This window comes from Diplotaxodon limnothrissa, linkage group LG22 (genome assembly GCF_057381915.1).
Source record: "Diplotaxodon limnothrissa isolate DT_005_m linkage group LG22, D_limnothrissa_male_GT1.1, whole genome shotgun sequence".
In the NCBI taxonomy this organism is placed as follows: Eukaryota; Metazoa; Chordata; class Actinopteri; order Cichliformes; family Cichlidae; genus Diplotaxodon; species Diplotaxodon limnothrissa.
The window spans coordinates 24,154,016-24,167,190 of record NC_140616.1 but is presented as its reverse complement, the minus strand read 5'-3'; the positions used below and the strand labels follow the sequence as shown (position 1 = coordinate 24,167,190).

General features: G+C 39.2%; 1 protein-coding gene across 1 annotated transcript in view; it reads left to right on the top strand.

Annotated features, from left to right (window-relative positions):
- The window catches only part of csmd2 (CUB and Sushi multiple domains 2), a 284,791-nt gene that overhangs the window by 141,064 nt on the left and 130,552 nt on the right, over positions 1 to 13,175 (top strand). The window contains exons 8-11 of the mRNA XM_085346642.1: positions 2,880 to 2,967; positions 3,862 to 3,986; positions 7,653 to 7,774; positions 11,514 to 11,617. Coding sequence (XP_085202768.1) covers positions 2,880 to 2,967; positions 3,862 to 3,986; positions 7,653 to 7,774; positions 11,514 to 11,617 — 439 coding nt within the window. The remainder of the gene's footprint in view (positions 1 to 2,879; positions 2,968 to 3,861; positions 3,987 to 7,652; positions 7,775 to 11,513; positions 11,618 to 13,175) is intronic.

Sequence of the window (13,175 nt, the reverse complement as noted above, 5' to 3'; positions counted from 1 at the left end):
TTTAGTTGTAGCGGAGATGAAGACGGGGTTGAATAAGTTACTCCGTCATATAATTCTGAAACCGAAAACCGTAAAGAAAATCGAATGATGCACTAAAGGAGACTATTTGGGGTTTGATGTTTGCAAATTCAGGGGTACATTGTAGAGCTTTTTATTGATGTCAGCTCAGGCCACAGTTAAAGAATGACACATGCACTGTAACCAAAACCAGATGGAAAAAGTAGGTATGCTAACTGGTGTTTAAATGTGTAATCGTTTGTTCATAGTAAATTCTCTTACAAACACAAAAATAGGATTGTCATTCATTTTACGTCATGTTCGAGATAAAAGGCTCGGAAGGCTGTTATATATTAACGCTGTTTGTGGAAAGAGAAATCTATTGGCTGCCTGCTGTGAAAGCTGACAAGTTATATGTATGACCAGTTGTTGCTGCAAAAGTGTCCTCAGGAGTTACTGGACTCCATCTGTCCAGGAAAGAAGAGTACAGAGCAACATTTTATCATCTCCAAATTGGGCTAGCCACACTCTCTTCTCTCTTCTGCACTAAGATGTTTTGTTCAAGTTGGAATTTGTTTGTTAAGTTTTCAGGTTCTGCCTCGCCGCCTCTTTTCTTAGGCCTATATGCTAAATGTCTTTTGAATTAATGTAAATATCCGCTAAACATTCCTCCCAGAAGATGAATGGATATGCTGTGGATATGCTGACACAGCTGTGCAGTCCACTATGTTCAAACGCCTTACGCCCATTTGTAACCTTTAGATGAAATTCTCTCGAGTATTTTTTATCATTCACTAACGGGCTAGTACTACGTATTAGTTTAGTAAGTAAGTTATTGCTGTTCATAATTACTTACTTGTATAAACTGTTAGGTGTTACCAAAGAAATTTGTAAGGATGAGAAAGTCACGAGCCACCCTAATAGTTCAATTCCATATTTTGCTTCCAAGGATCCAGACTTGTAATTTTAAAGTGGTCTTGAAAAAAAAAAAAACTTTCCAGGCTTTCTGAAGCTCTTTTAAGTTTTTTCTTTGAACATTGGCTGCTTTTTAACTCATTTTCTGTGTTATCTTTATGAAGTCATCTCACATTGGCCTATGAATCGTTCAAGCACCTAACTCATGGGATCAAGCACCGTTGTCTACAGACGATCAAAGTTGAATCACGATAAGCTGAAATATGCCAAAGATAACCCGATTTTGTCAGGTATTAAATTATATTTTTGCACCAGCAAGGCGATGCATATAGTGCCTTCAGCTGAAACCTTTGCACATCTAAGCAGATTAGCGCGGTTAGCTCATTAACATGTTAGCGCCGTGCTGCCCCACACACGGGGCGATCCGCGTTAACTTGCTAACGGAGATTTGCAACATTGATGCGGTTATGGCAGTAAAGTCATTTTAACAAGTTTAACGCTGACAGCACTACTTTTAATATAATAACATGTAGGAATTTCTTGACAAGTGTCCATCAGCTCAGCTACAAGCTAACACAAGTGACTCAAGGTGTAATACCAGAAAGCATATAGACACTCGGAATATGCTGCTTGAATTCCATCAGTGGCAAACCTACTTTATTGTTTCATCAGCTAATCTGTCAGGCTTTTGAGAAGACGCCTGTCTCACATCATCAAAGTCATTTTAAGGTTTCTCTCTTGCACTACACTTTGGCCAGAAAAACAAGAGTGACTGCTGACTGTCAAAAGTGCCATAGCCAAAAAAGACACACAGTCTGTGCTAGAGATGTACTTCGCATTGCAAATGGAGAGCAGTAACTGCATTGGCCGTGTTTTCTTTGCCATTTCTTCCTCTCATCGTGTGTTGGATTTCACTATGCGACAACCGATTTCGCTTTCTTCAAATATCTGTAACGTTAGCAACGTGACAGCTATGAGTCACCTGTGTAGAGTGACACAGAGATGGATGTTTAAGGATCTAATAACAACCTGTTGAACAAAAGAGGAGCCTTGAGGTGGTAATTTCAATACTGCCTCAAGGCCATTTACTGTTGTTTTAGCCACTTCTTTCTCCCACACTGCTTTTAACCCTTATGTTTCAATTTGTATTAATTTACCTTACTGTACTTCACTTTGCATTTCTACATTTTTTGACTGCTGGGAGTATGTATTTAAAAAACAAGCATTATGGTAAATAAAGTTCAAAATATTTCATTTTTTTCTCACAGAACTGTAACATAAATAACTGCAGCATTCTTGGTATTTGTTATACTTTAACATAGCTTCAACCTCTTTTAGATTTTTCATTTAAATTTCAAGTGTTACTTATTTATTCTTTAATCTTTGATTTTTTCTGGCTTACTGCTCAGATTTTGCATTGACTCTTTATAGTTTATAGCGTATTTGTTTAATGATTTATTTTTAATTGGATAAGATTAAAAGCATTATGTGCAATGTGCATAAGCCTGACATTTAAGCACATATTTACATACAGGCTTAATTTCCCTGACTTTTTAACATTGTTGTCCTCCTGTTTATTAAACAGTTATCACTTAAGATTAACAATAATCTATTAACATAGCCTTTTTCACCTTTGTTGGAAATTCTGTCCCGCGTTGCCACAGACCTGGAGTCTGGCCAATGAGCAGGTGTCACGCTCAGTGGACCCAGCAGAACTTTGACCCATCCTGCTCAGTCAGGGTTCTCCCAGCTCACTATGTTTACTTGACCCCTTGTTACACTTCACTTTCCAGTTTTGCACCCATTGAGACAATTTAAGAACCGTGGACAAGGATAACATTTATTTTCAAATGATAAGCATATTTGTTGCTGAGTAACTAATTTCACTGACACTTGCTACATTTTTGTACATTCCTGTGATTTTGTCAGAATCTTTTTAATGTTTTATCTCTGTCTTTGCCTGTCAGTGTCTCAGATGGGTGTAGCACAGGGCCACAACATGTGTCCGGATCCTGGGATTCCAGATCGAGGAAAAAGAAAAGGTTCTGACTTCAGGTAAAAAACAGAAACCAGCAGGTACATCAGTATATTCAGAGAAAATATAACTTTATCTGCAGATGAATAGGTTAACATTTCCTGAAGAAGAGCTGTCTGACTGAGACAATGCCATCATAGAAAATAGGTTTTGGTTAGCAAAGACTCTCATCTCTGTTATTTACTGTCCTTAAAGTCATGAGTTGACCCTAATAGGCTTTATCTCTGTCTTTATTCCCTACACTAGAAATGTATATGGCTTGTACAAAAAATGTAATCCAGTTCTCTGATTTCAGTGGTTCTTTAAATTATGAGTTTTTTCCTCTTTTCTCTCAATTTAGTTTGTCAGTAAAATTTACTGTTTTAATAATGAAACAATCTACATTAGTCAGAGAACGTTGCAATATTAGGACTGCAGTGCTAATCATGCCTTTTTCAAAATTCAGACTTATCCTTATTTCAGTCTCCTAGATCTTTATTAATGTTTTAGCTTCACGAAGTTTATTGAATTGAATTTAAATCATCTAAACCAAATCATCTATTGTTCTCCAGCATGCACCCACCATATTACCTGATGCCACACCATAGACAGCCCCAGAAACCAAACCAAATAGAGAAATGTGCACAGAGAAACAAATGTTACCAGTGGGATCATGGAGTTTTGTTCCTGTCTGAGCCATTTTCCCTATCAGTGGTCAGCGATAACACAGACAAATGGGTAACATCCATCTCTCGCTATGGGAAATCACAGGCGGAAAGGCAAAACAAATGTGTATTTTTTCCCACTAAACTTTTCTTCTTTATATTTATACCTCATCTGCAAATCCACTGCTGAATGGTGAATTGCACCAGGAGGGTTTGTGGTGCTGACGTGCTTTTTTGTGTGTTTTTTTTCTGTGTGCAACCTAACTGCAGGCGAGGAGCCACAGTGCATTTCTCCTGTGACGAGGGTTATGAACTGCAGGGCTCGAAGAGCATCACTTGTCTCAGAGTGACAGACAGCTACGTAGGCTGGAGTGACGATCGGCCCATCTGCAGAGGTAAGGATTGACGTGTCTTGTTCATCTTTTCACCTGTGTAATGGAGGTAGACTCAGTGTGACCTCTATTTATATTTCATACTCAAGTGCTCAAGTCGCTTTTGTGGGCAAGTCTGCTGTCATTTTGTATAGGTGCTCGGTCTCTCCGTATCATGATTCAGTATTCACTATTATGTTGTGACTGGCCTGACTTTAACCTTTGGCCGGCGTTCTCTCGCTTCCTGTTGTTTAGCCATGCTGGCAAAGTGCTGTCCATCAATCATGTTTTCCTAACCTGTGGCCATTTTGTGACAGGCCGGGGAAGGGATCAGAGATCTTTTTATATATATATATATATATTTCCTGCTTGTGTTACCCTCATTTTTCATCTCACATGCAGCACTCAATAAGATGACTTGATGAGAATTAATTTGGCAATCAATGATGGGTATACGTTTATTGAAACATTGTTTATGTAACTTGAATCTACCATCATATATATATATATATATATATATATATATATATATATATATATTTAAATCTGTTACTGTTCCTGTAAATATAAAAGCAAACTGTGAAATTGGGAATATTTCATTAATTCAAGGTGTCTCCAGCCTTTAGTTGCTTTGAGTTTGTTTTTATTCTAAGATAAATTATAATCTTATAAATTATAATCTACGATAAAAATCTCAGCTTTGCTTTGGCGTAACTTTGTGCTGAACATTGGGGGGGGTAAATACCCATATGAATAAACATGCAACTATTTTGCTAGTAATACCTGAAATGAGTAAAGAAAAAACAGCCTATTTATGGAAGATAATTCTTATTTTTATTGGGAGGTTATATTGGTTGGGTCTGATTATTGGGGGGGGGGGGGGGGGTCATAACTCCCCTAACCCGCCTGGAAATTACGCCCCTGACTTTGAGTAGGTTTATGCTGGTATGGAAAGTATCTTACGGGCAATACACAGACAGGGTCAGAACTGTTTTTGAATCAATATTGAACTGTACCATTCTTTCACAGATATTTCCGCATTTTATGTTTTAATGATAGCTGTGCATCTAAAGCGTACAAAATCTCTCTCACGTGGTCAATTGAGTGATGATCCGGTGGCTGTGAAAGGCATAGGAGATGATTCACATCTTTTTCATGAACATTCAGTGCGTCTTCATTCCCAGAAAATAAGATAAAAATGTTTCATCATAAGATAGAGAATATTGATTTGCAGTGGCTGAACAGAACAATGCCAGCAAAATGCCTCACACAGCACAACAGAGCTACCAAAGTTTTTCCTTTAATTTGTCACTAGACCTTTTACGCCACAAAGTCTAAGGATTCTCGAAACAACCTAAGACGTGGCGTCTAAATGGGAAAGCTGCATGTCATTTCATAGTTGCTTCAAAAACATTAAATTAAAAAGTTGTATTAAAAGTGGGTATATATTTCTTTCTCATCAGTCAGAAGAAAAATTGGCTTTCTTTATCTGCGTGTGTGTGTGTGTAAAGAGACATTGACGTTACATCGACAGTCAGTCAGTGTAACTGCCCTTTCGATCGTCCTCATTTAACCTTCGGGACCGTGCCATTGTTCTGGCTCCCCATGTTTAAATAAAGATTAAACATCATCTAGGAATAATTGAAGATCTGTATCCTAAATTAGCATTAGTCATCATTAAATTGAACAGCACTATCATTAGCACAGGAAAAAACTTCATCTCTGGGTGCAGATTCATTCACTTTATAAAAAATTCATGGTTCCCTTTTCATTCGTACCTCCTTTCCTGCGCACACCAAGCTGCGGTTCTTTTTCCGTTGCAGATTTGATTGCCGCTTAGCCCACTGCACTTTCATGTCTCTCGCAAAGTACACAGAGTAGGATGTATCAGACATAATGATCCCCGTGATTAAAAAAAAAAGAAATTGGAGAGAATGTGATGGCTTCAGTAGACTTCCTGCTGTATTATTTTCGTTAAGGTCACCCTCACTGTCAGCACAACTCATATTAATTACTCTACTCACCCCTTAACTTCGCCAAAGTTCTTTTAAAATTTTAATAGGGGTGATTTGGTGAGAGGGGTGGAGCATGGAGCCACGGAGTGGGGCTTGAGCACCCAAAGGACCTCGCTTAGACACAATTCATTAAAATCTGGGTAGTTGGCTAAAGCTCTTTCAAGTACTTTCAGGTTCCCCTTCACATATGTACACACGTACACACTGTTTTCTTAAAGTACTTCAGTTTGAAGGGTGTTTAATAGTTGTGTTAAGCAGTCACCCTCGGGTATTGATAAGGAAAGTCACCTTGTACTCTGATGCTTGGTATGCTAACTGCTCATCTACTCTTTTCAGTCAGAATATCTAATTGTGCTATTTGATTCATAATTAGTTGTTTGCATTTATTTGACAGTGTTCCCTGTAGATATGCAGCACTCGTCGCATTTCGTTATTTTATTTAAGTATGAAATCATCAAGTTTGTTTTCCTTAATGTGTTATTTACAGAAGATGACAGTATTTATAAAAAGAGTCTTACTCCAGTATATCTTTAGACCTTTGGTAAAACTCTGATTAACGTGTTTTATTGAGTCTTTCATTAGTCTGCTTTTTTCATACTGCCACACTAAATCAAGTCGAGTATTCAGAGGGAGCCCTGGAGTTTGTCGCAACGGTGGTTTTTAATTTCATGTTAATTTTTTTATCACGTTATCGTTACCAATCACTTGCCAAACATCTTCATCTTTTCAAAGTGCTGCTCGCCTCCTGTGCTCGTGCAAGAGGCAGAGCATGCAGCACTTTGGCGGAGGAGCAACAGCGTCAATAGTGCTTCATCTGTGACTACACAGGATGTGTTGAGGCGCAATATCCAAAGTAGGTCACCTGTATTTTAGCGGTGCTCTAAGCCTAACATCCATCCAGTATAGTTATGCATGTAAAATGGAAGGAAATATGCTCGAGCTGTACAAATGCACTTGTCCTATACAATCACAACCACAGCTGTTAGCAGCAGCTGGACTGAATTAAAAAGGAGAATGTCTGTAGGAGAATAGAAAAATGGGGCTCAAACACCTTATTTGTACAACATTTTTTAAAAAAACAGTTAACTATTAAATACACACAATGCAAAATGAAAGTTTTATTTCATTTTTGTCTATATGTAACTGTAAATGAACCAATCTTAAATTGTATATTTAGCCTCTGTAGCAAAAAGACTGAATCTGTTCTCGTTTTTTAGTTCAAATAAATCTAAAATACAACTAAAAACAAGAAAAGTAGTGCACAAAAGACAAGTCAGACAGATAAAAAAGTATCTGAAAGTCATGTCCTTATGAAAGGGGGGGAATTGAGCAAAGACCTGACAAGAACTGAGAGATACATCTGGCCCTTCACTTCACCCATCAGCTGTTTGGTGAAGTCTCATCAGAGATGATCTCAGTGGGAGGGTGGCTGTCAAGAAGACACTTGAGAAAAAGGTGAAGGTCTGCCAAATTACACAAGAACTTGACTGAAAATTGGGGGCTTTATTTTAGCCAGTGGTGTTTGGTAATATTACAGTCATCATTTGGCAAGCATATGAATGGAAGAATGGAACAAAAGGCAAACAACATTCAGTTTATCTTCTCTGATTTATGAACAGAAAGTACGTATTTAAACTGTCATTGAACATGTGTCCCTCTCTGTCTTGATTTTTAGCACCAATGTGCGGAGGCCAGTTGAGAGGACCCAGTGGTGTCATCACATCTCCGAACTACCCAGTTCAGTATGACAACAACGCCAACTGCACTTGGGTCATCACGGCGACAGACACATCTAAGGTAAATGTCATTAAACACGGAACTGAAGCAACAATGCAGGGTGTTAATTTTGCTTTGCCGCTGTAAGCACAGATTTCCAGCGGTGCCGTAAGTGGTATCTTTAGCTGCCAGCTGCCTGATGAGTTTGCACCTTTTTAGGGAGGAGCTCCAGAGGAAGCGCTTCTCTGACACAGATGACTCATTTTATGCTTTTGATAATTGCTACAGGACACTTTAGGGGCTGTTCAACACACCATGTGACAGCAGCTTTCTTATTGAAAAATGTGAGCGATAAGGAAAATGAAAGGTGGGGAAAGAGCACTGGAAGCGAGCCAGCAAAAGACAAAGCGAGTTGTTAGAAACACCTGTGGTGAGGGAGAGAAGGAGTGAGTAAAATGGACAGGAGAGTAATGGAGAGGTTTTGAGAGCATGCTTGGAGGATATCATGAAAGTGTCACAGCCATTCTGTTCAGACCATTGACTTTGGAGTAGTGTTCAAGGCCAACCAGCTGCTATCCTGCCAAATATCCTTCTCTGAACTCAAACAAAATGGTTTTACAAATCCGTTCTCTTATTCCACTGCGCGGGATAGAAGAGAGGCTATGTAAGGTGAGAGGCAAGGGAGGACGGGGAGTCAGATCTAATATGCCCCCACAAAAGTCCACCCTTTGCTTGCATGTATACAAACACAAACAAACATTGACACCCTTGGGTATACCCAGGAGGCAGCCTGCTGGAACAGACACCAGTACTTTAGGCTGCCTCTTGCTCTGTGACTGGTTCAGATGAAGATGGAGAGAGACTGCTCTTTCTGTTTAGAGACATAATGGGCTTCTATTCCTGCCCAGCCAGAAATGTTAGGTCAGCCAGCAGACTGAGGCAGAACAGCCTCAGTCTGAAGGGGGGTGGGCGAGCCGTGACAAAGCTCTGCTAGACCTACCAGCCTCATGACATGATAAGTAATTTGGGTTTTTGTCAAGTGGTGCTGCTTCATAGTTTCCCAAAGATACTAAATGCAGCTGTTTGAAGCTGGCAGTCTTCATGTGTTTATCCATTTATGCCAGAAAAAGCCAAAAAGTGGCCCCAACTTCCCAGACTTACACCAAGTTACACAGAGCTATCATCTGGACCCGACAAAGCTCTGAGACAACGTAAAACAAATCAATGTGCTTTGAAAAATCGACTGAATACAGGTCATGTTTTTTTTTCTTTTAAAGCAAATGATCTCCACAGAAATTAGATTTTTCTCTTATTAATATGCTACTTATAATGGTAATGAACTCGTTTAAATATATATTATTTTTAAAAGCACTCTCATGTTGTCATTACTGCCTAAATCCTATGCATGTAACTGTGTGTGTCTGGTTTGCGGTGGAAAAATGACCCGCAAGGATGCTGCAGTATTTACCAGGAGCAGGGTGTATGTAATAGTTTAATAAATAATCAGTGTCCGGGCAGACATCCAGAGCTGGGGTTTCTTTACTTAAGTCACAGCAGCAGACTTACAAGGGATTTACAGCTGACTTGACAGAAGCAGAAATACAGGCAACGGAGCTGCTGCAAGGTTTTCTTCCAGTCCACAGATGAACTAACTGTGCCCTCTATATATAATGCTTAGTTCAACCTTGTTGGATACAGTGGCAGGTATATGTGCCTACGGATTATTCAAGTATTTACAATAGCTAATATGTTATGTAATACTGTTAAATATTCTAGACCAGCAGCTGCAGAACAGAAAACTAAATGTTGTCCCCAGTCTTGCTTACAATAGGATTTCATTTATGATAGGATTTTTTTAACTAAATGTTTTTATTGGAACATTTGGCACAAAATGGCAGGCTAGTTTAGAACCGGGACTCTTTTACTGCAGAGCCATGCTGTTGCTTTGAAGAATGCAGTTTGGCATTGTCTTGATGAAACAAGCAAGGCTTTCATTGCAAGAGATCATCTGTGGGCAGCATATGTTGCGCCAAATCGTGTATATATCATTCAGAATAAATGGTATATGAACAGATGTTTAAATTATGTGAGGGTATGCCGTGTGCAGTAATGCACCCCGCATACCCTCGCATCACAAATCCTGGCGCTGTGTAGGATGAGCCAGACACCTCCCCCATCCCATCCCCCCGTATAGAGGACACAACGGTCATGATTTTCTAAATGTTTTATCTTTGCCTGCTGGAGTTTTACTTTGCTTTCATGGATGCAGAAACAAACTGTGTTCACTGACAATGGTGTTCAGAAGTGTATCTGAGCCCATGCAGTGATTTTCAAAGAGTCGCGCCTCCTTTCAGAGCAGTGCTGCCTGCGGGGCCTGAAGATCACGGCAATACAATATTGGTTTTTTAGCTTTCTTTCAAGCGTATAGAGATTTCTCTGAATTCTCCAAATCTTCGCATGATATGAAGTAGTGCAAATGATAAAATCCTCAAAACAATTGCATCAGAAACTCTTCTTAGTGGTAAATCCAGCCATTTTCTATAGGCTGTCATGGAACTGATTGAATATTTTTTCCATTTTGTTGTCTTTTCCCAACTACTTTTGAAGTTGTAGGAGTGTTTATTTCATTTAATATTTACATTTTACACAGTTTTGGAGACATGGTTTTACGTTGCTGAAGTTGCTTCAGCTGTTCACTATGGATGAGTTTTCTTTTTTTTTACAACTCTTTCACAATATGGCTGCTGTGCTCTCTCTCTCTCCCTCTTTTTTATCTTCACCCCCTCTGTACCTCACCTGTTGGCTGGCAGATGGGAGATGAGTTTGTGGTATGAAACTCTATTTATCGAGCGATCTGACCTATTTTGCCTACACACCATCAATCTTTCCTCTCCACCTTGGCAATTTTCATTAAGAACTAGGTTTAACATAGGACAGAATGCAATTTGCATTTATATAAGCTTTTTCATTAGGCCCTGCTCTCTCTCAGCCCTCTGAAAACATTAAGAATTTGGCGGAAATCAGTGGCAGCCAATTTAAACTAGGAGGCAAAGACTTTTCCTTGTTTGGCTTTTTTATTTTTATTTAGCCTCCTCTGTCACTCTATTTTTTGCCCTTGTTATTAATATTCTGCACGTTTATAATTAAACCGTTTTTGTTTGTATGTTTAGAGCTGACCCCTTTCGCTTGCCTCGGCTAGGACGCAATTATTGTTTCCTTGTTTTTATCTTGATTTATCCTTCAGCTGCAGCGCAGACCTAAAATTGCACTCAAAGAAATCATGATTTATGTTTTATAGAAAAGATTTATACACTAGATTGCAACAAAGTCTTTTTGTTGCCTTAATGGATCCTATTGGATTACATATATCCATATATATATGTATGCAAAGAGAGGCACGTGTAATAGCCCACGAAGGCATCTGAAAGCTGCTATCATGATCGGCAAGAGTGAAGGTCGTGCAGACCATCTGGCAGGCAATCAGATATTTGATTAGTGAGAAACAGTTCATAATCAGCAGACGCAGTAAACACTTACAGAAGCAAAATACCAATACCGAGCTGTTAGGTCACACAGTATGAGATTTAAAGGAGAAAACAATTCTAATAACAAAAAAATAAAATAAAAAAACTACTACAGTGTATACAGCTGGAAGTTTGATGGACAGATATAAAAAAAAAAAACTGATGTATGATGGATTGATGAACAGAGGAAAAGGGAGTCACAGATGGGAAGAGATCTCTCCTCTGCATTTGGTTCAGGGAGTATTTAAGCATCTGCTTCCCTCATTTGTCTCGTTGATGTCCCCTCCGTTGTCTAGGTGATCAAGCTGACATTTGAAGATTTTGACCTGGAGCGAGGCTACGACACGCTGACGGTTGGAGACGGCGAGGTAGTGGGAGACCAGAAGACCATCTTCCACGTGTGAGTGACTCATTTGACCTCGTTTTCTCCTGCCTTTAATCTACCCTCTGTTCCCTAACTTCTTTTAGCTACCCGTCAGTTTCACTTTTGCAAGTCATGTTCCCGGTAATCATATTCTGCCTTCGCGCTCTCTTTCCTCCTCACCATTGCGGGACACTCGCCTTTTCTTCCTCCCCCCGCGCCCGACAGCACCCGTCTGTCTTCCTGTTCCCCTCCAGCCCTTTTTTTTCCTACGGTTTCTCTTTTATTTCATCACCACCTGATGCAGCAGGGCATGAAAAATAGATGTCGCACCACATTGTCAATCATCTCTCTTTTCACTGTTAAAAACAAGATCACAGCCATGTGGCGCAGCATTGCAAAACTGCATATTGATGCCCCCTAATGGAGTTTGCGCTAGCAGATGCTCCATAACAATTCACAGGATGTTGTTATTAATTGTGCCGAAATTTACCACCTTAATAAAGTTTTTATAGATCAATTTTTATGCAAGGCTGCCGAGCTGGGGTGGAAACCGGGAGGGGGAGGTTGGAGATAAATGAGGGAGAAGTATGCAAAGGAAGGGGTTACTGATGTGAGATCATCCTCACATTCATATTTTTTTGTCTACTTGCTCAAACACCAACAACACACACAGGACAAACACTGAATATGGCTTAATCTCTTCAATTAAAGATTTTCCTCCCTCTCCTCCCCCTTTATGGACTTCTTTATGCTTTAAAAGTAGAGAGAGTAATTGAGTCTTTGCGCTCCTGCACACAAACAAACTAGAACAATTTAGTACTGGAGAATATACTGCAGCTATCAGCACTGTTAAACTCAGGACTATATTTTTTGAGAATCAGTGGTGCAGCCGAGCGCGTGCAGGGTGTAGGGAATTATTTAATATTTTTTTGTAACTTTATGGTCAGAGGCATGTAACCTTAGTGCAGCACAGTCATAAATGTGCTTTATAGGCAGTTAGTCACAACCAATCAAATCCACTCTTTTCATTTCAAGACACTGTGCTCTGACAGTTTAGAATGGAAAGAAACTATTGCAGTGAATATGCGACAAGAGTTTTTCCCATAAGGGAAATAATGTCCTTGTTTTGGATCTAACAGTAACAATTAAAAGGGTGGTGACGATAACAAAAAACACACAAAAACATAAAGTAGGTCATCAACAAGGACAGTATTCTAGACAGTGATTAGCTTACAGGGAAATTATTAGCATACTGATATAACTTGTCTGGGTGGAAATTATATAATAGCCTTGTCTATTATTTTTGACAAGCTTTTTAATGCTACATTAGACACGCAGCATTTTATACTTTCTCTCACAAGTGCTTAGGAGTTCACAGACATTCAGCGCATTACCAAAAGGCTGTAAAAGAGAACAAAAATCTATCTAAAATTAGAACCCTTAATCACTTACTCTGCAGCTATACTCTTCCTAATTAGAGTTGGGTGGAATTACTATTCAAATGAGATTAAATTACTTCTGTGGCATTGACTGATCTTGCATTCATTTTGCACTTTGTTGTCTCCTGCTATTTTGAATGTAAGTGTTGGGATAG